This window comes from Rattus rattus, chromosome 9, assembly GCF_011064425.1.
Source record: "Rattus rattus isolate New Zealand chromosome 9, Rrattus_CSIRO_v1, whole genome shotgun sequence".
In the NCBI taxonomy this organism is placed as follows: Eukaryota; Metazoa; Chordata; class Mammalia; order Rodentia; family Muridae; genus Rattus; species Rattus rattus.
Window position 1 is genome coordinate 73701021 of NC_046162.1, and position 26313 is coordinate 73727333.

General features: G+C 48.7%; 1 protein-coding gene across 1 annotated transcript in view; it reads left to right on the forward strand.

The window, feature by feature from the left end:
• Positions 1-382: 382 nt before the first annotated feature.
• Positions 383-26313, forward strand: part of LOC116910358 (probable E3 ubiquitin-protein ligase MARCH10) — a 28455-nt gene continuing 2524 nt past the window's right edge. Inside the window, exons 1-4 of the mRNA XM_032914212.1 lie at positions 383-1692; positions 5297-5463; positions 8432-8541; positions 18996-19109. Of these exons, the coding sequence (XP_032770103.1) occupies positions 383-1692; positions 5297-5463; positions 8432-8541; positions 18996-19109 (1701 nt within the window). The remainder of the gene's footprint in view (positions 1693-5296; positions 5464-8431; positions 8542-18995; positions 19110-26313) is intronic.

The window sequence follows — 26313 nt, forward strand, 5'->3', positions numbered from 1 at the left end:
GGCTGAGCTGGTCTAGAGCTCCATCCTCCTGAAACAGTCTGTGACTTGTGGTTATCCCTTCCCCAGAACCAGTGTGAGGGCCACAGGTGTGAACCCAGACGCCTACGTATGAACTTGTGGGTGCGAGTGTGAACCTCACAAAGGAGAATCCAGAGGCAGTAACGAGAAACCCACCTTAGCTTTCCCTCCCATGCCTCTGGTGCCTCCTGCCCTAGGCCTGCATGAATTTTCTTCCTTCTCCAGGGCTATCTTGTTGTTGCCTTTGGTAGACCATCATGCTTGACAGAGAGGAGCTCTCTCCCATGGGTGCTTTCAACAGAATCTGTCTTCTCCCAACACAGACCCCGTTGTCCAACAAGACAGTCTGCTGTGTGCAAATGAGATGAAGCTAAAGAGGCCAGCTCGAGAGAAAAGAAACTTAGCCCCATCCTCACAGCTCGTGAGAGTGGCCGGGAAACCCCCCCTCGAGAGACAGAAAAAAGGAGACCCCAGTGCTCGTCCCCAGAACGAGCCCCACACTGCCCTCTCGCAGACCTTCCAGCCAATGAGTGGTTCTCAAGTGCTGACTGAGTCCTTGGTGACTCCATTCCTCCCTGCCACCGTGGTAGGACCAAGAAGGGCACCGTTTAGGTTCCACGACGAAGATTTTTATTCTGCATTATCATTAAACAATGAACAAGAGAACTATGACACGGAAGAGGAGACTCGCACGGAAGAGGAGCTCCTGCTGGCTGGGATGCGCTCTCCTCCCAGCTATAAAAGAAGCCGCTTTCTTGGGACATCAGCCGCTCAGAATAGAAATGTGGAGGAAAATGCTGAAAATCTCAGAGGAAATTCTTTAAGATGGGGTGAGCCCATCCCTGGCTCTCCAAGAAAAACCAGTGTCACGGAGCCAACAACAAAGCAGTCTTCTCCCGGGCAAAGGATGCTCCAAGATACCAGGCTACCCAAGGATTTGGCTAAAGACAACCCCAGTGGAGACCAGGATGAGAAGACCCCTGTACCAGGGGACACCAAATCTGATGGTGTCACCCAAGTCAGTGCCGAAGATGTGTCCAACAATTGTGCCGTGGAAGACAGGTCCGCTGTTCACAATTGCGAGAGAGACTGGCAACGTTACTTAAGTGGTTCCAGGAACTCGTTCGACTGCTTACTTTCTGGGAGACCCACAGCTCCAAGATCGTCCGTGAATCCATCCTACAATGCCCATGGGTCGCTGTTCCACTCTGCTGTGATAGATGACATCCCAGCAAGCTTGACCATGTCATCTATCCTAGTTCCAAGTGCAGAGTTGGAGGAAAACCTAAGGTTCAATGTACGCCGGCCACTCTCACCTATCAGAAACAGAAATCCGTCGGCCACTGCGGAGAGCCACAGTGAGGACACCCAGGGAACAGAGGAGAGGGCTTCGACTAGTCAAGCTCAGGAGTCTCCGCTCCTGTCAGATCTGCCAAATCCACAAAGCAGCATGGCCTTGGGGGACTCCCCCAGCTCTCCTACAAGAAGACATTTACAAGGCCATTTCTACATGCCTGGGTCCCTGCAAGAAAATATACCTTTTACTTTCTTTGCGGTGTCTGATTTTGCAAGTCAGAATGATAACGGCACCAGCGTTAGAGTCTCTGGTGTCATGGATGAAAAGGCCACAGAAATAAAGGCAGACCCTGAGAAACTCAGGAAATTGCAAGAAAGGTAAGGATTTGTTGTAACTATACACCCCCCATTCCACCCCCACCCCTGCCCCGTGCTGAGATAACCATTGCTTTTATTAGAGAAATGTGGGAACTTTAACGCAGCCATGTTCTTCCCTGACGTGTTAACGAGATTGATTATTTTGAGAAAATCATCCCTATTTTGTTATCCCTAAAAGATGTGTACATACAAAGAGGAATTTGGCGCTCCCACTCAGATTCATGCATATACCCCCTAAAGTGTCTTTTTTTCTTGAATACTTAAGAAAGGCGAGGACCAGCCACATGGCTCAGTGGGTAAAGGTTTGGTCTTAGGAGCTGAGTTTCATCCCCAAGACCAATAAATACAGTGGGAGAGAAGGGACTCTCCTCAGGTGCCCTCTGACCTCTCCACACTTACACTATCGAACAGAGTGGGGGCGGATGGGGGAGAGATGAGGAAGAGAATATTCTTAAATAAATAAACACAAGAGGCAAATCTCCAGAAACACAAGGATGCCTGGTGGCACAGGGGCTCTCCCCTCTCCCCAGCAATTAGCTGGAAATTTATTTTATTTTATTTTATGAAAAGGTTGCTAACTCCCCAGAGAAGGAACCATTCAGCTCTTGAAGTTCACAGCTCTCTCTCCTGAGACTTCCTGCAAATCCAACCAGCAGTTGTAGAATTTAAACCTTCCAAACAGTTACCATAGTTACCCCAGTCCTCCGAAGGGTGGGGCTGGAGGACCAACTGCCTCCGTGCTAAGTGTGCGCTCTCTTGCGCTCGCTCTCTCTCTCATGCATGAGAGAGAAAAACAAGATCCTTTTTTGAGTTGCCCTTTTCTTTGACCTTTCCTTCCTCCAGAGGAGAGTTTGGGATATTTCACAGCTACGAAACTGGATACTTTTTAAAGCCTTCATTAAACACTGTCAGAATTCTACCATCTCTTTTATGATAGGGTGTTTACTGTGCCCAAATCTTGGCTTAAGGATCTGGAAATTGATTCTTGGAGCATGTGCCCTCTTTGTACGTGTCAGTATGGCTCCTCTGGACCATGAATTACCCGATTGATGTCCATTTGCAAGCAGGAAAATTTCACCACAATGAATTGAAAATGGAAAAAGAAGGGAGAAATAAAACAGATTGCATACACAATCCTCTTGCGTGTGTGCAAGTGTGTGTGCATTTGTGCCTCTGTGTGTATATGTACGTAGCTGCTTGTGCATGCATGAGCATACAGAGATCTGAACTTGACATTAGGTGAATTCTTCCCTCAGTCACCACTTTGTTTATTGAAATGGGTTCTCTCACTGAACCAGAGCCCTCCAGTTTCAGCCTGTCTAGCTAGCCACGGCTCCCCCGCTCAGGGTCTGGAATCACAGGTGACTCCACATCTACCCTGCTAAGAGCTTTCTTATTCTTACCGTCTTTTCTTTTCATGGTTAAACAAGCTACAAGAAGACCATCCATGGTTAAAACCAAGAGACCCCCATACTCACCCATCACCACCAACCCCCAAATGTAACTTCAGACATACTGGTCAGATGTCTAGACTCCAACCATCCCGAAGTGATGTCGTTGAACTCAAATCATTTCTTGTAAAATGCAAGGGCTTCTCAACATGGGCCCCTGCATTAACATCTCTCATTCAATGAGTATTTGTTTAATTGTGTGTTCCCTTTCTCTGTATATAACAACGCCTAACAACATTTCAAAAATGTCCATTTTAGGAAATGTTTGTAAAAAAAAAAAAAAAGATTTATTTATTTTGACATTGTAGGGCCAGCAACTCTGGCTGGCCTAGAACACACTCTGTAGATCAGGCTGACCTCAAAAGCATAAGGGATCTGCTAGCCTCTGCCTCCCAAATGTTGGGCATTTTGTGGGGTTTCCCCCCTTGTGAAGTCGTTGTCCTGAGATTGTCCCTGCCGGTCTACATAGCCACCAGCATCATCCATCCTATGATTTACAGATACTGGGCAAACTCAGGGTACGTACTGCTCCATTGGTCTCCTTTGCCTTTTCTGACCTGGTGTCACAGCACACCAATGTCTGCCAAAGCCTTCCTCCCCAAGTTCGCTAGAGCACCCTTTACTGTACACTTAAGAGTCTGCTGGCTGGGGATGTCTCACTGGAATTACACCGAACCTATGTGCTGGTCCAGCAATGCTGACCACTTGGAAACCCCATTCTTGATTTGCATGGCTCCGCTCCGCTCTTGTGTCTGTCATTTTCTTAACAAAAGCCCTTTGCTTCATCTCTAGGTCTTTATTTGCTGTTGTTTGCTATTGAAATGGAATTTTCAATTCTAACTCTTTGTGGCTCATGTACAGAAATGCAACTGACTATAATTTTTATTTTCTCTGTTTTGTTACACGCTCTTATTATGTGTGTACAGTACTTTGTAGACTTTGGCTTTCCTATGTAGAAAATAGTTTTGACTGTGAATAACATTTCCACTCCTCTCATTTCAGGCTTTGTATTTTCAATGCTGTTTTAAACCTTACAGTATTATATCAATTTTTTAAGGATGGCTGGTTCTATATGAAATGTTCATCGCCTGTGGATGAGTCTCCCTTCGGAGCATAGCTGTCCTGGCTTTACCTACAACAGCTTCCACACACACACACACACACACACACACACACACACACACACGTGCCTAAGTTCATAGCGTGCATTGTAGAATTGCCTTTTAAGGAATTTCTAGGTGCTGGGGAGACAGCTGAGTCAGTACGGTGCGTACTATGGTCTTACGAGGGTCTGAGATCGAATCTCCCGCATCTACGTGAAACTCCAGGCAAGGACGGGACACGCCCTGGACTTTGCTGGCCAGCCAGGCCAGCCAGTTAGTTCGCTCCAGGTCCAGTAAGAGACCCTGCCTTAAAAACTAAGGTGAGACAGCTGGGACAGCTTGGCATGGTGGCACATGCATCTACTCCCAGCACTCGAGGTCAGTGTAGGCTAATCTGTGAGTTTGAGACCCAACTGGTTTATGTAGCAAGTTCCGGGCCAGCCAAGTTACACAATGAGGTCCTGTCTCAGGAAGGAAAACGGCCGTAATAAGGTGGAGAGCAAGGAAGAAGACACCCAACATCAACATCTAGCCTCCATGTGCATATGCACGCACGCACGCACGCACGCACGCAAACACAGAAAATTTAAAGTTACTAGCCTTTGCAGCCAGCTTCCTCAAGGTGGCAAGGCAGAGATAAGGGCTCAGCCTTTGCTACAGGACTAATCCCTCATTCCCCTCTCCCACCTCTTATACTGATGGGAATTGAAGCTATGACCTTTCAACAAGCGAGGCAAACACCCACTGAGTTACATGCCTCACCTCACTCCTTACTTCTTCATTAGAGGTGCTGGTCCCTCCCACTGAGCTCACACTTAGCCGAGGCTGCATAGAAGCCTATTACAAGAATGCGAGAATCAAGGATCAATAACCCCATCTAGGGAAATCCTTACAGGGTTGGAAGGAACAGTGGGCAAGCCCCAGAAGACCAGGCGAACAAAGCATGGGGACTGCTCCTTCTTCCTTCTCCTGTGAATACCCTGGGAAACCGTATTTGTAGAAACAGCAAATGTGGGGACTCCTGGTCACAGGGCCTTGTTTTCTGTTTAGTCTCCTGGAGGAGGACTCGGAGGAGGAGGGAGACTTGTGTCGGATCTGTCAGATAGCGGGGGGTTCCCCAGCCAACCCCCTCCTGGAGCCTTGCGGCTGTGTGGGAAGTCTGCAGTTTGTTCACCAAGAGTGCCTGAAAAAGTGGCTGAAAGTGAAAATAACATCAGGTAGGTGGAGACAGGAGACGTGAGTGCGTGGCGGTGAGCGCGTGGCGGTGTATAATTAATCTGAGATGCCACAGTGTGGGCCTGGGAGCCTTGTCAGGGGCTCGCTGTCAGAGAAACACTGCCAAGCCCAGGATTCTTGCTTATAAATGCTGTGATGGGAGGGTAAGCAAGAATCCTGGGCTTGGCAGGTGTGTGTGTGTGTGTGTGTGTGTGTGTGTGTGTGTGTATGTATGCGCGCGCACACACGCACACACACACACTTAAATCTGAGAGAATCTTGGAAACAATGTCACCTGCTTGAGGCCTGCCCAAAGCTGACCTCTGAGAAGGAATGAAGGAGACACAGATTGCCATTAGACCCTCAGCAAGCATATGGCACCCTTGTCCAGTTAGTAGCTGCTCCATCATGGTGAGGAGCGGTGTCACCTCAGACCCAACCAGGAGCTGGGGAGATGACTCCATGGTTAAGAGTACTTGCTACTCTTGAAGAGGACCCAAGTTCAGTTCCCAGCACCCACATCAGGCACCTTATAAAACCACCTGGAACTCTAACTCCAGGTTACCTGCCGCTCCCGTCTGGCCCCGGCAGGTACTCACACACATGTGTGCATACACATCCTCGTAAATAAAATCCTTCTTTCAAAAGAGTGCAAGCAATTCTGCCTGTTTGCCAGATGGGTAAGAAGAGTGTCACTCTGATGGTCTAGATCTCTATTGAAGAGTTTCACACGTGGCACTTTTGTCAGACTGATCCCATAGCTGGGTGTGAAGCCCCTTCTCGAGTCCCCTAGGAAGTGCCAAGCTCAGTACACACGCACGCGCACACACACACACACACACACACACACACACACACACACACACAGGAGGTTGGTTGTAGTGTTCTTGGCAAACAGTAGGTTTCTTTGCCTTCTATAATGAGGAAGGAGCTAGAGGAGGAGGAGGAGGTTAACTGAAGGGTTCCATTATGGTGGTCAAGTAGAAAACTCCCAGTATGTCTCTCAGACCACACTCCCTGGGATTGATACTCCTCAGCCAGGCCCTGATTAGGTCCTCTTCTATATCCTTACCTGTCTGACTCTGGCTGGATAGTAGGTCTAGAGCATAACCCCAACCCCACAGTTGTAGCTGTCCGCCTCTACCATGCCATGGAGGTAGTAATACTGACATTCTCCCTTCATGGGTGCATCTTCCCTTCCTCAAGAAATAGCGAGTCAATCCTTAAATGCTTAAGTCCATGTCCAAAAGCAAAGAACTCCATCCGAATTGGGGAAGGGGACGTTTGAGAAGACTTGGATTGCTAATGATTCTGCCATTGCTGTCAATACTCCCTCCCCAGGGAAATACAAACAATGCATTTCTTTATAAGGTCCCAGTGACAAAGCAAAGAACAATTCCACCAAGTTTGACCTGGAGAAGCAGTAAGTTTATTGGGCTTTACTCACAGCGCATGAACGAGCAGCATCTCGGGTGACCCCAGAGCAGGTGCACTGCAAAGTCTTCACCCATAGCCACAAAAATGGAACCCCTCTCTGATTCCCCTTCCCCAACCTGTATATGTTAGGATCTAGGATGGCTAGGAGGAGTGCCAGAAACTGTGCGGGTCCATCCGGTGACTTCCCCACTGCCTGCTGTCAACAGACCCCCCCAACCTCTCTGCCAGGATGGATGCTCACAAGGAGGCACAACTGATCTGATAACCATGTGGCCATGTTGCTTAAAGGACCTGCATCCTACAGCAGCCGAGAGAAGGCTTTCTCATACTAGAGGTTCAAGCCAATCAAACATGTAGCACAGGCCAAAAAGAAAAACGGGGAAAGCAAATTAAATACGTAAATACGATGCTATTTTTGGTGCTTAAATATGTTCAGGATGAGAGTGGAAGACACACGATGTCCAGTGGAGTGGGGGGCGGGGATAGAAGAAGAAGGAAGATGAAGAGGAGGAGAAGGAAATACAAGCAAACAAAATGTAGAAAGGGAGATGAGCTCCCCCCTGCCCTTTAACGTCCTTACGACTTATTATTTCCTTGTATCCACAGTAGAAACCTAGAACTGAGGTATAAGCTTGTGTAACCTTGCAAAGCCCTGCTCACTAAATAGATGCAGGTAACAGGGGTTTTCTAGTCAGACACCCAAACTGAGCCCTGCAACTAAACTGGTGGAACTGCGCAGCACCCCCACTTCCACAGAATAGCAATGGTTCTGTGGCTTCCGCTTCTGCCCTGGGGAAACAGAGCACTGGTCTCATTTCCGTAAGTACTTCAGCACAGCGAGCCTTCTCTTCCTTTTCCCAAATGAGCCTGACTTCAGGCTTCTGCTGGCCTCAGATACCATTGTCACTAGAGTCCACACCTAGGCCCTTGCTCCCTTTTCTTGGGTGTGAGCAAAGGTAAATCTGGTAGCCAAAGCCATTGCTGTGGATCTGGTACTAATTTATTTATCGCAGAACTGTGTTGGGTCTGCAAGGGGTGAGGGAGATTGTAAGTCCAACAGTCACCCCTGTTGCAAAGGCCTGTGTTAGAGAGGATTCACTTCTGTGTAGCAATTTCAATTTTATGAACCATTATGTTTACATATTTAGATAGAAACAAGGCCTGTTATTTAGAAGTCATGGAGATTTCACCTGCCTGAAACCCAAACAGTAAATGACCACAGAGGGAAAACGATGTTCAGAACTCAGGGTCAAGGTCATTCTCTCCAGAAGATGACTGACTTCAAATGAAAACCACTGAAGCTTGGAATTCATAACACGGACACAAGTTCAATCTCAAAATAGCACCTGTCCAAAGTACTGGCACAAACAGAATCAGGGAATCAGGGTTGCACATAACATAAAAGTGTGTGTGTGTGTGTGTGTGTGTGTGTGTGTGTGTGTGCGCGCGCGCGCACGCGCGCGCACATGTGCATGCATGCTGAGAGAACTTCTGATCTACCTTCTTAAATATGATTCTTACTCTTGATTCCAGGGGCAGATCTAAGCACTGTAAAGACCTGTGAGATGTGTAAGCAAGGCCTACTGGTCGACCTGGATGACTTCAACATGACCGAATTCTACCACAAGCACCAGCAATCCCGGGTAAGTCTTATCACTGCCACTTTCTCCCTGAGATAGAGTAGGCAGAGGATCTAGAGAGAGCGCAATGGTTGAGAGCACTTGCTGCTCTTCAAGAGGATCTGGTTGGGTTCTCAGCACCCATATGGTGGCTCATGACTGTAACTTCAGTTCCAGTGGGAACCAATGCACCCTTTGGCATGTATGGTTACCAAAGGTACACACATATGCATACATACAGGCACATATTCATACATATAGATAAAATAAACCTTTAATAAGTAGGTTAAAAGTTTGAGCAGAGAGCTTGCTCTCCCTGGTGTACGGATTATAAGAAGCCCAAGTGTGACATGGGTCGGAGTCTTTTTGGTGGCTTCTTTGAGAAGGTGCACACTAAACCAGAAAACTGGAGCACTGAGAAGCCTTGCCATCCCGGGTTGACATCTGCCTACTGTTAGGGAGACAAGGGGAAGCTGGAATAGCCAATTGAAACGGTAGAAACAGCAAGAAAGGCTGGGCAGGTCCCATGCCCAAATTTGCCAAAGTTATTTAATAACAACAGAAAATAAACTTAAGGTCTTGGAGGAAATGGTCCCCCAACTTAAATATCAAGTAACCTGGGTAATGAGGAGCAGCATTACCTAAGGCTAATAGGCATGGAGTAAACGCTTACTGTAGGCTTTTTAACCCCCGGGGAACTGGGGAATGGGATAAGTGGAGAAAACTCTCCTGGGGCTTTTGGATTACATTGCTGAAAATGTGAAAAAGTTAATTAACCTCGGGTGGGAAGGTGATTTATGCCCAAGGCAAAAGTTAATCACTTAATTCTCAGGCAAACAATCTCTTATTTAGAACTCCACTCTCCAATAGAGAAGCAACAAGCCACACGTGGCTAATGAGAAGGTGGCTGGTTTTAATCAATGCATGTGTGTGATAAATACACACTAGACAGAATACTTGATAAAAGGCAAAATATTATATAATTTTATATTAAATTTATACTTCCCATCCTGGATAGTAAGCTTGAATCATCTGAAAGGAGGAACCTCCCTTGGGTACATGTGGCCGTAAGGTCCAGCTGTAGGACATTTTCTTAATCAGTGATTAAATGAGGAGTCCCCAACCCACTGTGGGTGATGTCGTCTCTGGGTTGGTGGTCCTGGGTTCTATAAGAAAGGGGGCTGAGCAAACCACAACGAACAAGTCAGTAAGCAGCACCCTCCACGGCCTCTGCATCAGCTCCTGCCTCCAGGTTCCTGCCCCCTTTGAGTTCCTGTCCTGACTTCCTCCAGGATAGACTGTGGTCTGGAAGTGTCAGCCAAATCATCCCTTTTCTCCCCATCTTGCCCTTTGGTCATGGTGTTTCATTGCAGCCATGGAAACCCTAACTAGGACAATTCCTTCATCCATTTGTCAATACTATAGCAACATGTGTGAGGCTAGGAAACTTTAAGAAAACAGGTTGAGGGCTACAGGGGTAGTAGTGACTGTCCATGCTGAGTACACACACACACACACACACACACACACACACACACACACACACACACACAGAAAGCTCGTGTAGATCATTTCTTAGGTTCAAGGCCCATATCTGGTGATAGTCTGCTTGCTGGCAGATTCCTGAAGCAGAACATGGCATCACATGAGAAGGGACAGAGAGTGTGCATGTGTGGGCACATGTGTGCATCTGTGTTCACCCACAGACACAGAACACAGTCTTGGGTCCTCATCTGAGCCTCTCCCTTCCCAAAGACCCTTTGAACAATAGGTTAGATTAGCCTCCCAGCTTCTTGTGGATTTTCAAGTTATTGGTGTTCTTACTTAGCATAGGAACCAATTTAGGAATGGAAAGATGACTCGGTGGTTAAGAGCACTGGCTGCACTGGAAGGGAACCCAGGTTCAGTTCCCAGCACCCACATGGCAGCTCACAGCCATCTGTAACTCTAGTCCTAGGAGATCTGATGCCCTCTTCTGGCCCCTACAGATAGCAGGCGTGCATGGGGTATACAGACGGCAAACACTCACACATATGAAAATAAAAAATTTCAGAAAGAAACATTTCCGGGGTTGGGGATTTAGCTCAGTGGTAGAGCGCTTGCCTAGCAAGCACAAGGCCCTGGGTTCGGTCCTCAGCTCCGGAAAAGAAAGGAAGGAAGGAAGGAAGGAAGGAAGGAAGGAAGGAAGGAAGAAGGAAGGAAGGAAGGAAGGAAGGAAGGAAGGAAAAGAAAGAAAGAAAGAAAGAAGAGAGAGAGAGAGAGAAAGAAAGAAAGAAGAGAAAGAAAGAAAGAAAGAAAGAAAGAAAGAAAGAAAGAAAGAAAGAAAGAAAGAAAGAAAGAAAGAAAGAAAGAAAGAAAGAAAGAAAGGAAGAAAGAGAGAGAGAAAGAAAGAAAGGAAGGAAGGAAGGAAGAAAGAAAGAAAGAAAGAAAGAAAAGAAAGAGAAAGAAAAGAAAGATAGATGTCCAAAGTACAGGTGACTGTACTTTGGTCGTATTCACACATGCCCTTGTGGAAATCACGGAAGTCTTTGTGCTGGTGATGAGCACTAGAGGAGCCTGCAGTGTTAGCACCTAGGGTTGTTCCCTCCAGGAAGGAATGCAGTAGCTGTCATTCACCCAGAAGGCTGAAGCAGATGTGTTTTCCAGCCTGGTGTGACCGAGACTTTCCTGCACCAGACCCCTGTTTTTCTTAATCTGTAGGTCCCATCCGTATGGACTTTACAAAGCATTGCGAGGGTTCCAGGCTGATCTGTACTGAGCTTACTTTGTTCCTCAGGGAGATGTACATATGCTTTATTGTGCACGCAGAATTGAGTTAATTATCAGCAGAAAAGTTTCCACCAAATTGTGCTGTGCTTAAATATGCCTAAAATAAACCCGCTTGGGTCAGACTCCTAAAGTTTACAGCAGCACTAGCTACTAAGCTGTGTCGGGCTGAGCAGCCTTCTTGCCTCTCGAGGCCACTCACTCTCCTGGTTGTGAAGGAGCAGAGACCCCTGTGTACCTGACCTGTCCTTTACTTCTTCATCCTGTCCTCTCCCCCGTAACTTTAATTTTTCTCAAACCTTATTTTTAATGACGGTTCTTAACCTCCCTTGTAACTCACCACCTACCAGAGGAAGTGAAAAGAGAAAGGATATGGTAGGGAGGGGAAGTGGACCTGTTCAGAAAGTTTCTGTGGAGGAACTCCTGTCTGTGTTGTCTGGAAATCTGCAATTCAGTTCACAAGTTAGCAGGCAGCAGCAGCTCGATCCACTCGCAGATACTGATACACCAGCAGTCCAGTTCAGTAGAGTCAGGGTAGCAACAGCAGTGACTCGACCTAGGGAGACAGCCAGGCCTCAGCCTCTGCTCGAGCCAGCAGGAGGGACCAACAGGAGTTCTCAGCTGTGCCTCTCCCAGGGAAGTGAAGATCATTGAGCCACAAGCATTGCACAGCTGGCTGTACCAGCAAGCCAAGCTCTGTCTCTGTCACTCCATGGAGTCCTATTTATGCCCTCCAAACATCGTGTGTCCTCCATGTGCCTTGCCTCAGCACATGCATCCAGTCAGCTGGAATCTGTGGAAGCTGCAACAAACTGCAGCTCAGCACCAGGAGGGCCATGTCTCTCTGTGGAGCTGGAGCCCAGCAAATGCAGCCCTCAAATGCAGCTCAGCACCAGGGCCATGTCTCTGTGGAGCCCAGCAAATGCAGCTCAGCACCAGGAGGGCCATGTCTCTCTGTGGAGCCCAGCAAACAAACCGCCAGCTCAAAATGCCTACACAGTGTAAGGTGGACCAATACATGTGTGCTGTTAGCAAAGCATCCTTCATCACGTGTCCTTAGCAGAGCACCCTCTCTCCTGTGTCTGCTTCAGTGAAACGTCCCTCATGAGTCGGCCTTGACCTTTCACACCCGTGTCCACTTTAACGAAACATTTCTTCACGTGTTTGCCCCAGCAAAACACCATCCAACTGACTTTCCACAGAACCCTTAAAATTTCCACTTCATCCTTCACAGCCAGAGTGTTACTCAAAGCTCTGTTTTGGCTCCTGACTCTGGAGGCTAAGGTCTAAGGTTGAGCCCCATTACTTTGGGCCTCTGGTGAGAGCAGCCCTCTGTGGAACAAACCGCTCACCTTTGGAGCTAAGAAGCAGAGGGAGAAAAGGTACTCAGCACCCTCCTTCAAGCGCATGCGTGGCTAAGGACCTCCCCAGGTCCCCCTTCCTAAAGGTTTCACCATCTACCAACAGGGGCCAAGCAAGGGGGTTGGTTTCACAGAAGAGCCTTGGACTAACTCTGCTCCTTTAGAGGACCAGGGTTCGGTTCCCAGTACCCCACTGGGGCTCCTAACTGTCCAGCTCCAGGGGATCACATTCACCCTCCAGACCAACACACACACACACACACACACACACACATACACACACACACACACACACACACACACACACACACACACACACAGGTAAAACACTCATACACATGAATCGATATAAATGTTTTAAAATGCAGTTTCTCAAGAACCATGTAAGAGTAGAATGAAAATACTTTAAAGGCCTGCCAGCCTAGAAACCTGTACCCAGTGATGTTGTCTTCAAAATTGGAAGCAAAATGGAGAATTTCTGAAACAATGAATACCAAAAATTAAAAGCCATACGCTGGGGCCAGCTAGTTGTCTCACTAGCTAAAGGTGCTTGCAGCAAAAGGCTGACAACCTGGGTTCAATCCCCAGGACCCACTTGGTGGAAGGAGAGAACTGACTCCCTAAAGCTGCTTTTGCCCTCCTCCTGTGCACTGTGGCACACTCTCCCGTACACACTCCAATAAGTAAGTAAATAAACAAACAATAAATGTCACGGTGATAATTTTGGAGTCTAACCCCCCAGGGAGCTTAACACCCTCTCTGCAAACACTGGACTTGCACACGTGTGTGCTTCGTACCACAAGGTCCCCGTGTATGCAGGCTCTACCATCTAGGCTTGCGTGAGATCATGCTGATGGTTGGTCACACAATTAAATCACCTAGCAACACATTTCCCAGAATGTGTCCCTGGGCTTAAGCAACATATAGCTATAATTATACATTGAAATGATGGTTTAGAGGTACTGGGTTAATAAAATACCTTGTTCATACTAATTTCACTGGTTTTTAAAACTCACGTGGCTGCTATAATTTTTCAAATTGCATATGTGTTTTGCATTTGTGCCTCGATCTGTATCGTAATACATGGTTCTGATCTAGAGGCAGTAATACTTGTTATTATAAAATAAGCAGTTAATAAATATTTGTCACTAAATTTTGCCCAGCATTACCATTATAACTCAAAGACACCCTCCCTTAAAACATATTCTCCCAAAGTTAATAACCACGATCGTGAAGTACATAAATCTGAAAGGATAAAATCATTGTTAGCCCAAAAGTCTCCCTTAGAGGGGACTTAATTCAACTCTTATGTCATTAGCCTGTATCCAGGTCTTTTTCTGCAAACATTTTGACAGCTACATAGCAGGTTTGAGACTAGCGTGAGCTACACAAACACCTCACAGTGGCAACAACAGAACCGTGCAGAAGTCCCCCATGGTTTGGCACCCCAGATGACAGCTTGTAGCCTTTTAGTTGCAAGTCTTTCTCCCTGTTCAAATACTGATGCCCAAGTGTAACCTCAAAAGCTCCATTGGCCTGGAAGGGGACAGGTGTCATTTGTTTTCAACTGTGGGAACGCATCCATACTCTAAAAGGTTAGCCGTCAAAGCTTTTTATTGAGCACTTACTGTGTACCCCCCCAACACCCACACAGTGCTGGGATACCCAAGACCAACAAGGCTACCCTCTAATGAAGAATACAGGTGAGCAGTATTGGTTGTCAGAGAAAGGGCTGTGGAAAAACCGAGGTTTTATCCTTGGTTCACCTGTGCATGTGTTTGCTCTGTACACACTGTGCCCCAGGCACTGGGCCAGACCCCAGGAGTCCAGGTGCAGAAGGGTTGTCCACAGACCTCAGGCACAGTGTTCCTGAAATCCCACTCTCTGTCCTTGCCCCCTCAGCACGTATTTGTTTTGCAAACTATCAAGGCCACCTGTGTTAGCTCAATTTACATAACGCCTGCAGGAAACAGGCAGAACAGAGGTTACCAGTCCCCTTTTATGAATTGGAGTCACCCTCACGCTGCACAGAGAAAATTGTTTACCTAAAGCCACAGCGCCGATGGCTCTGGGCCACCCCTCTCATGGGAGAGCACTTTAGGAGCCACACCCATAGACTTCCAGAGATGCACCCCTGCACATTTGCTGTGGCACTCAAGGGTCCTGGTGGCCTCTGACAGTCACTTCTCTGAAGCGCAGGCCTGACCTTGCCTCCTCATCTCAGCCGAGGACAGATGTCCTTAGTCGCATGCAAACAACTATCACCCTTAGATCCTGGGGCCTCTCTGGAACACATAAGGCTTCGTAAAACACGGAGCCAGGCTGTCAGCTTCGGCCCTGTGTGGTCTGGATGCTGGCACTTTCCATCAGAGCCAATCTTGACCACAATGACTGTCAAAGGACGGGCAGGCTGCATGGCTCCTCTAATAAAGGTTCTTGTCTCTTTTTTTTTTTTTTTTTTTTTTTTTTTTTTTTTTTTTTCAGGGCTGGGGACCAGAACCCAGGACCTTTGCGCTTCCCTAGGCAAGTCTACCACCCAAATCCCAACCCCAAGGTTCTTGGAAGGATGGAAGGGGTGAACTGGCTCCACAGTTTTCCTCTGACCTCTCCTTGTGTTCCATGACATGCACATATGCACCACACACACACACACACACACACACACACACACACACACACACACACGTACAGTAATTATTAATTTTAAAGAAACCAAGAGATAGGAGCTGGGCCGGGGGGTGGGAGGTAATGGATACTAGACAGAGAGGCTGCCAGAGGTCCTGTCTGCAGTGCCCCATGCCATCTCACCCTTGTGTCCCCAGCCCGTTCCACAGGCCGGTGATGACAGAAGGAACTCAGCATGAGAGGCAGAGTGACCTAGATCGGGTCAAGGGTGGCACCAACGAATAACTTCAAAACGTGATTCCCAGGATCCCCGGGGACAGTCTGATGCAGTGGGCGCATGGTAACAAGCCTCCCTGATTGGCCAGTGGAGCCCAAGTCAGCAGCTCCTCAGGCAGGGGATATTTATGGCTTGAGTGACAGGTTCCCACCCACAGAATAGAGAAGAGGCCAATCTACTAGAAGTGACTTTTCAAATTATCTGCAGAAAACATTGGTGGGTATTTTCCCATCTGCATGCCTCCAGGCCTCATTGAGGCATAAAAAGTAAATGACTCTCCTGAATGCTTCGACAACCCCAACCAGTCCAAGCCATTTTGTAGCTGGTTGCTTTGCCGTTTCATGCCACAGAGTCGACTCCGAAAGCCCTACTCCTGACCCCAGCAAGGAGAGAAAACCCTCTGGCAGAGAGAGGGGTAAGATTTGGTACATTAGGAAGGCTTCCTGGAGGAGGTGGCTTTGGAAGGTGGATACGGATAAAATGGAAAACGTGAATGAAAAAGCAAGGTGCCTGTTTGGGGTAGAAGTCAGAAGAGCACATGTGCTTGCTCCCGTGTGCGAGTGCACACACACACAATCAAAGGCAAAAACAGGAGTCTAGGACTCCTGGACAGTGAGTTTCAGTCTTGAAAAAGAGACAGTACAGAGGCCTCGCACAGTGAAGTGACCTTGAGGCCACTTGTCACACCGAGAGCCCGAGAGAGCCAAATACAGGAGGAAGGGCACATCGATCCCCGCTCAGCCTCTGAGTCCTTCCTGGCCGCCACCTGGTCCTAGGAGACTTGGATTCTGCTCCAGCTTCCTGAGCAGGGGGATGACCAACAAAGCACCTCTGTAGCTGCCGGAAGGAGACAGCTGCCCGAGGAGGCCGCCCTGTCAAGTCTGTGCTTTGCTAACCTGGGCACCGTCAACAGTTCTGACCTTGTCAAGGATGCTGTAAAAGGTCCTGACCTCGGCAGAGGATCTTCGTCCCCTGTGGCTCAGTGGCTCCCTGAGCACGGGCTGGCTTATCCTGGAGCACCACCACCCATGGGACTTGGTGGGAGGACTGATGGGGATGATGGGGTGTGCCATCCCCCTCCTCCCCTTGCAGAGGGGAGTCCTTCCTAGTGCTCCTGGGAGGGGTGGGTGGGGAAGGGGCATGGAGCACAACCAAGGAACTACAGAGCTACAGGCAGGACGTCCCACCCTCGAATTGCAGCTCCTGCTTCAAGCTCCAGAAAGAAGAAAACAAATGCAGAAGCCAACAAACGGCAGAAGCATTTGCAAGGACAAGATACGGAGTACAAAACAGACAAGTATTTAAGAGCCAGAGAGTAAATGCCTAGCACAAATGAGGCTCCCACAGGAAGTTACGTCACTGAAAACTATAACAACGTGATAGACCATGCCAGGCCGAGAGATGACCCATATACAGAATAAACTCATGGAAACAACAGACCAAAGAAAGGCTGAGCAAAGGCCCCGAGGTTCCCAGCAACAGCCGAGACCCTAGTTAGGTACCCCCTCTAGAGGGGCCAACAGGACTAAACCAGCAGGTGGAAGGGGCCTTGGGTGAGGCGAGGTCATCGCTATGTTCATGAAGAACTAAACAGAACTGAGGTCCAGAGCCTGTTCCCTGGGCAAAGGAAGGTCTAGGAAAATGAAACACACCCATGTAACAAGGTTGTAAAGTGTGTCTTCTGAGAGCTTTCCTGACAAAGACACCAGCAGTTACACACACACACACACACACACACACACACACACCCACACACACAGAGGCACACAGAGAGACAGACACAGAAAGACAGGAGAAAATATAATGTCTAAACTGTTTCTGCCTAATCTGGTTCCCACCTCACCATCTTCCCAGCCTGTGCATAAGGTTTGTGAAAATCCCAAATGCTGGTAGGGGTCGGAGAGGACTCATCAGACCCCACCCCTAGCAGAAGGGCTATTGGCAGCCAATTGCTGACCCAGGAAAGCCGGTTTTACTCAGGAGTGTGGTCCTTGGGAGGAGTCCCGTGCTCCAGTGGATGGCCTCATACTCATGCACATACCGGACTTGGTGGGTCATAAAAGATAAGAAACAAAAAAGGGATGTAAAGTTGGGAAGTGGTTTTAGGAAAGGGTCTGAGAGGATTACTAGGAAAATGGAGGTGTGGGTATGAGCAAAATATGTTGTAAAATGTATAAAATACTCAAGGAATAAATACATTTTTAAAAAAATGCAAGATGAATACCTGCCAGCATACACTAGCCACATCAGCCAGGTGCGCACGCACACAAACACTCACACAGACACACACACACACACACACACACAACACCACACTCACACAGACACACTCACACACACACACACACACACACAGACACACTCACACACACACACCACACACACACACACACACCACCACACACACAAACCACACACACACCAACACACACCCCAACACACACACACACACACACACCACACAGACACACACACCACACACACACACACACACACACACACACACACACACAGACACACCCACACACACTCCACATACCACACACACACACACACACACACACACACATTCCACACACACCACACACACAGACACACACACACACACACACACACACACACACACACACACATACACACACACACACACACACAGACACACACACACACACACACACACTCACACACACACACACACACACACACACAGACACACACACACACCACACACACACACACAACACACGCCCAGACCACACACACACAGAGACTCACACACACACACACACACACAACACACACACACACACCTACCACACACACCACACACACACATACAACACACCACACACACATACACACACACACACATACACACACACACACACCACACACACACACACACACACCACACACACATACCACACACTCACACACACACTCAAAAGTGCACGAGTGTACACACTCTGTCATTAACACCCTCCTGCCACCTGCCATCAAAAACATCTCTGACGAATGTCTCACTCAGCCAGTCTCTCACTACAGCCTCTGCCATAGCTGTTTGTGATCAGGGCTCATTCTCTGACGTGGGGGAATCAGGTCCAGCAGCAAGCCCTGGGGCATCCTGCCCTGTACAACATGCAGTACAGGGTTCAGTGAAGTCTCTCAAACGTCCATGGGATAGAACTTTCCAAGCCTCCTCCCCTGGGTGGCAGAGAACCTCAGGAGAGTGGCTGTGCTCTGCCACCCTGGGTCTCCTGCTCGGTTCTGTGCTTCCAGAGGGCAGACCTTCCTCTGGACTAGGGCTCCCCTGCCCACGCCCACATCCCCACCCCACCCACATGCATGCTGCCCCCTTTCTTGCTTCCTCTACGCTGTTACCTTCCGCCCTGCGGCTGAGCCTGTGAATATTTCAGAGATAACTTGTGGACTCTGTCTTCCGCATGCAGGCACAGAGTGAGCTGATGAACTCAGGCTTGTACCTGGTGCTGCTGCTCCACCTGTATGAGCAGAGGTTCGCAGAACTCATGACCCTCAACTACAGGCGGGCTTCCAGAGAGAGGGTAAGTCCGGCTCTGGGAGGAGCATGGCGCGCAGCCGCGGACACCACGTGATGCCTTTTCTTAGCCGTACAACCTCTCGATGAGGCCTGGGACGCAGCCACTAAGCATATGGGCAGTGACCTCTGGCTGAAGGCAGTCAAAGCCACGTGACTCCTTAGTGTCAAAGGCAAACAGTGATTAAGTGGTCCTCAGTGGAATTGTGAGTGAAGGAGTCTCTAGAGCGACCTGCCCGGAAACAGAGGTATGCAAGATGGCCATAGTTAAGTGCATGCGCTGTGAGAGGGCATTCTCTGCTCAAGCAAACAAGCTGTGCACAAGTAGCAGGCCATTGCACCCTGGAGAGCCTGTGAGCGGTCACACTCTGAGATATCAACTCTGCCTCTGTGTGTGCGCGTGTGTGTGTGTGCGCGTGTGTGTGCGCGCGTGTGTGTGTGTGCGTGAGTGCGTGCGTGCGTGCGTGCGTGCGTGTCCATTCCTGAAGGCAAGCCGGGAAGTAAAGGTGTTTGCTGATAATGGCCCTGTTTGACAAGTGACTGTGTATGCACTGGAATGACTATCCTTTAATAAGAGAGTGGGGCCAGAAAGAATCACACAGGATGAAGGGAGAGGTGGACTTAAGCCGGTGGATGGACCCTTGAATCCCCAGCACCTTGAGCCCTTGGGGTCTTCTTACTTTGTCAAGTGTGCCTATGGCCACATGAAGCCAGAAGTCTGTGAGGAAAGGGCAGGAGCCCAGCCACCCATCGTCTGACCGCCCTGCCTGTTTTGGGACTCCCAGGATGCCCCCACGGGGCTTTGCTGCTGACACTTGCCCGTGTTGGGCTATGACAGGAGGATTAGCCAGTACAGCAGTGTCAAGCCACTGGTGTTGCTGGAGGCAATCTCTGTTATCTGCACCCCAGCCCTAAACCCCTCTTTCTCGTTGGTTCCTTCTTTATCCTCCTCTTCCTCCTCCTCCTCCTCAAGTGGACTACAGACATGTTCCAACACCATCACCGCCTGGAGGCTGGAGTGCAGCCACTCTTGACGCTCTTTATATAATAACCACAGCTCTGTGGACTGTGGACTGCATGGAGCCATTCAATTAAAAGCACTGGACTCAGGGCCCTTAATCCCCACACTGGGGAGGTAGAGGCAAATGGAACTCTGAGTTCAAGGCCAGCCTGGTCTACATAGGAAAGCCTTACTTAAAAAACAAAACAGCAAAAATGTACCCTGGATGCAGCTCAGTTGATAAAGTGCTTGTCTTGTGTGCATGGACCCATGGGTTTGTCCCCAGAACCACACAAGCCAGGACCAGCGACATATTCCCGCATTTAGGAGACAGGCAGGAGGGTCAGAAACTCAAGGTCATCCTCAGGTTACAAAGCAATTTCAAGGCTGGCCTAGGATGTGAGACCTGGGTCTCTAAAAGAGAAAATGCTCAATTAGCACTTTCCATTGGTCACAGGAATTGTAGGCCCATTTCAACTTTTTCCTGGGTTAATTTTTTCCATCAGACCCTGAGTATTCAATGAAAAAACAAAAACAAACAAAAAAAAGAAAAATCAGGCTGGGTTCCTGCCAACCTGTCTTTGGAGGAATCTCACCCTCTCTGTGATCCAGGCCTGTCCTGCCTTAACCTCCCATGGTTTAATAGTGGCATAAATTCTTCATAGAAAAATTTTTTAAAGGAAAAGGAAAAGTACAGGAAGCAGGAAATGGCCCTTTGTTAACATTTCTGTGACTTCGTTTTCATAATCCCATATCTTTTAAAGAACTTTTTATTACACATTGAACTTCAAAGTATCTGGGTTGATGTGGGTCACAGATGGCCAGCAAACAGAAGCTGCGTCAACCAGTGAGGCTACAAGAAAACATGCCCAGACAGACAGTACAGTCTCATGGATGAAAATCAAGGCCCCACAGCATTGCATCTTGGGAAACTTCTAGCAAATCGTTCTGGAAGAGGGGTAAGCTGTGTCAGAGGCAAGCTGGGAACCAGAGAGGGACCAGCTCCTCACCGCCAGCTCACATTTAACTTGGAAAACCTTGAAATACATCTCACCCACTCCAAGCAGGAAGCAGTAACTGGTTATAAATAGTTGGTGAAGAGGCTTCCACGGAGCTGGAGAGTCAGCTCAGCGGTTAAGGGTTGCGTTGCTCCTGCAGGAGACCCGCACCAGGGGCTCACAACAGCCTAACTGCAGCGCTGGGAGAGCCACGCCCTCTGCTGGCCTTCCTAGTTACTACACTCACATGCGCGTACCCGTACACAGACACAGGAACGCGTGCGTGGGCGTGCACACACACACACAGACACACACACACATGTGCACACACAGAGACACACACACACACACATGCACACACACACACAGACACACACACACACAGACACACACACACAGACACACACACACAGATACACAAACACACATGCACAGACACACACACACAGAGACACACACAGACACACACACAGACACACACACACACACACACACACACACAGACACACACACACACACACACACACACACACACACACACACACACACACACACAAACTCTCTCCCACATTTAGCCCCCTACAAATACACTGACACACACACACATACACACTGACACACACACAGAGACACACACACACACACACACACAGCATACACACACAGACACACACACACACACACACAGACACACACACACAAACTGACACACACAGACACACACACATGCACACACACACACAGACACACACACAGACACACACACAGACACACACACAGAGACACACACACAGACACACACACACAGACACACACACACACACACACACACACACACACACACACACACACACACACACACACACACACACACACACAAACACACACACACACACACACACACACACACACACAGACACACACACACACACACACACACACACAAACACACACACACAAACACACACAAACAACTGACACACTGACACACACACACACAAACTGACACACACACACACACACAAACTGACACACACGCACAAGCATCCACAGGAAAGCAGGAAGCCAGCAGAGGGTGTCAAATCCACCTGCTTCTGGATTTTGTGTCAGGATTCCCAGAACTGGAGTAGGTAGCCTTTGGCAAAGGAGAGGGGCTGAATCAGAAGAGACACTTCACTCCTTTGCTAGCAGGACTGGAGAAGCTCTCCGTGGCAAGTTTATGTCTCATGAGGAGGCGCTGGGATGTAGGCTCTCAAGGGTGGTTGGTGACTGTCACTTTCTCACTGTAGCATGCACTGTTCTGTACCAGGGGCTAGAGTGGTAGATGGGTCACTTTCTTATCAGTGTGATAAAATACCTGGAAAAAGTAAAGACAGACAGACAGACACAGACAGACAGACAGCAACTGAAGGAAGGATTTATTTTGGCACATAGTTTGAGGGGACATATATCCAACATAGCGGGAAGCACATGGTGACAAGACCAGCTTGTCTGTGGTGGCAGGATCACGAGAAAATCTATGCACACCTCAGCAGACTAGAAAGCAGAGAGATGAGTCCTGGCTTTTCTCTTTTAACGTCTTGTTGTTGTTGTTTGTTTGTTTGTTTGTTTGTTTGTTTTGAGGCAAGAGCTTTCTGTGTATACTCAGCTGGCCTAGAACTCAATAATAATGCAGGCCAACCAGGCTGGCTTATGACCTCACCGACCTGTCTGCATCCCCCTCTCTAAATTCTGGGAGAAAAGGTATGTGCCACCATGCCTGAGTCCTTTTACTCTTCTTTATTTAGTCCTGGACAACAGCCCGTGGGATGGCTCCCCTCCCATTCAGGGAGGGTCTTCCTCACAGACACACCCATGGTGAGCCTCATTAACACCCTAGGTGTTTCTTAATGCAATCAAGCCAGCCATGGGAACTAACTCTCACAGATGGGACTCTGTCAGAGAAAGTGACTGTATGACCTGATATGTATGATACCCTGATGCCTCCTTTCTTTGAGGAGCTTAAGGTCAAGTTGAGAGACAAAATCTATAATGTTGGGGTCCAGGAGTCACCTCACACAAAGAGCATGAACATCGGTCTCATTCAGACATGGATAGTTTGTGGTGCATACACCCCAGGATTGGTCGATCAGGGCCGCAATCCAGGCTCAGGAGCCGAGTTAAGATCCTACAGGGTTTTTAAGCCTAAAATCCACAAACATCTGTGCCAAGTTATTCCACCAGTCAGGATTTAAGGATGGGGATTTCCTTAACGTGTCTGTGTTGTACACTCGTCCTGCTCCCATTGGTTGGGGTATTCAAGTGTGGCAGGGGGCTTGCCTTGTCTAACATTCATGTCCTAACTTGTCTACCAGGATGGGACTTGTCTTGTCTAACATTTATGTCTTAACTTGCCAACCAAGATGTCAATTACACACATACACGTGTCTTTCTGCCAAGTAAGATGTCAGTTCCCAGGGAGGTCTTGGGAACTTAAACTTTACTCAGCCACTACTCAAAATGGAAGTCTTATTCCAAATAGTTTCTTATATTGGTGCGGGTGTCTCTCTTACATTGGGGTCCATCCCCGGGGGCAGCTTATAAACCATAAAATCTTATACACGGGTGCAGGAAGTGCTGCTGGGTGGTTGGGTCCAGGCTTACTGTGGCTACTATACAAACCCGCTCTTCTGACTTCTATCATGACTGGTTTCCAAGGGCACAGAACATAACAGAATGTATAATCAACTTGGGCATGAGGTTTCCTAGTAACAGCAGAAGCAACATAGGAGAAAGTTTCCTTATAATAGTAGTAACAGAACAAAATGGCAGGCTGGATGGGTATCAGTTACCTAGGCCTGAACATCTTGTCTAGGCCTTAATGGTAAAAATAAAATAATGACAACAACAACAACTGGAGAACCCACAGGTCCAGTGAGCACACAGTGACTGTGAAGTAAACGGCACATCTTCCATAGCTGAGCCTTGCTGGGTTTCCAGTGGTTCCAGTGACAGATTGTTTCTGGGCTGTTTGAAGATAAAACCAGGCCTTCTAAACTTGTCCCTCCTTTAGACACAGGGTTACCGTGTTTGACTGCAGACCATGTACTGGGCACTACATAGTCCAGGGACATTGGGAGCCAAAGAAAGCTACGGTGAGGTGGTTGGTTACTCTTTACCAACTTGGGCATGGAACCGTGGTTCCCCAGTGCCTGGGAAACGACTGGTACGGAATAGACGCTCAGTCGGGCTTCACGGTCCAGGAAATTCCTGCGTCAGAATCAATTTCCTTCTGGTAGCAAGTCTTGAGTTTCATTTTAGAGAAAGGACGGTACACATCTGTACTGAGTACGGTAGGCAATCCAAGGTATACTCATGGATCCCGTGAACCCACTGTGTGCTGCTGGGTTCTAAATTATATCCCGGGAATACAGAAATAATGAGGACAAATGCTGCCTGTAAGGGACTCAGCTTCTACAGAGAGAGCACATGGAGCTTGTGGGGAAGGCTCAGCCATTAGGATGGAGTACTGCTCTTCTTAAGCCTGAGGTGTAGGCAGGGTGCAGAGGACTACGTTTGGCTATCAGCATCCATTTTAGGTAGCTCACAGTCACTGGTTACTCCAGCCCCAGGAGATCTGACACCCTCTTCTGGCATACACACACACACACACACACACACACACACACACACACACACAATTAAAGAAAAACAAATCATTAAATAAGTTCATTAATTGAGAGCACTCCTGTGTAACCAAGGGACCCTGAGCCTGCTTGTGTTGTGGTAGAAGACTGAAGCAGATGAGAACCCTCGTCCCCCTCTTCTACACACTTCTCCAGGGCAGATCTCCAGCCAGGATCCCCTCCCTGTACTGCTGCTGGGAAACCCTGGCCTTTGACCCGGCAGGGTGTGTCCTTTGCCCTGGGTCCTTGCTGCTTTGGCCATGTTGCTGCCATGGCTTTTGTCAGCTGAAGTGCAGACGAGATGATGCCTAGCCTGAACGTCAAAGATGGTGGCAGACGGACCGGGATGGTGGGCTGGGAAAGTATACCCCATACAGAAGCCATGCAGCATGGAGGCATGGAAACCTGCAGAGTCAGAGGATGTCAAGAAGCTGTGTGACAGGGGCTGAGTGGCAGGAAGTGAGCCTGCGGTGTAGGCAGGGTGCGGGGCTGAAAGGCTGGGGGTGGCTCTGGAGGCTACTGGACAGTTTCCAGCCTGGGACTGACACCCTGGTATTTGAGTGATAAGTGCAGGAGACACCTGCAGGGTAGACTGGAGGAAGCCAGCTGTGTGGCCCTTACAGTGGCTTAGAGAGATAAGGGGCCCAGCAGAGAGCATGGGTGATAATAATATTCTCTTCCTCCCTCCCCAAATACGTGCTTAGCTGCGTGTGTGCGCGCGCGTGCATTTGTGTGTGTGTGCGAGTGTGTGTGTATGTGTGTGTATGTGTATGTGTGTGCGCGCGTGTGCGTGTGTGTATGTGTGCGTGTGTGTATGTGTGTGCGTGTGTGTGTGCGTGTGTGTATGTGTGCGTGTGTGTGCGTGTGTGTGTGCATGTGTGTGTGTGTGTGTGTGTGTGTATGTGCATGTGTCTATGTGTGTGCGTGTATCTATGTGTGTGTATACGCCTGTGTGTGTGCGTGTGTGTATGTGTGTGTATGTGCGTGTGTGTATGTGTGCGTGTGTGTATGTGTGTGTGTGTGTGTGTGTGTGTGTGTGCCCTCACTCAGAGGACAGCTGAAGGAAGCACTGATGTTATTCTATGAAGGTGCCCAGCAGAAAGCTGGCCCTTCCTCAGGTGCCTGTGACAGGAGCATCTCCAGGGACCACAGGACCCTGGCAGCCTCAGTTCGTGCAGCCTAGCTCGTCCTGTAGTCTGATGGGCACAGTCTGGCCTGGACCTGGACATTAGATTAAATGGGTTTCCCTTTCACACCCACACTCGACATGCCATTATTTCGAGTCAGTTCCCCCAGAGCCCCCATCATGGCCTTCCTCCTCATCTGATTCTTGTCTTTGACCACTGGTGTCTTCAGAAGAGAGCGCCTTCCCCTCGTCCTCTGCTAGGGTAGTGCCAGAGGTCAGGGAGCACACTGACTGGCCTCGGAGGCAGACGGTGCCACAGGTCCATTCTTGCAGACCACTCCCATCTACAGCTATTTCTACAAAATCAGAAACTCTGGCTTCAAGGAGTCAAATCTACCCAAACATGGAAAGTCCGGCTTTGG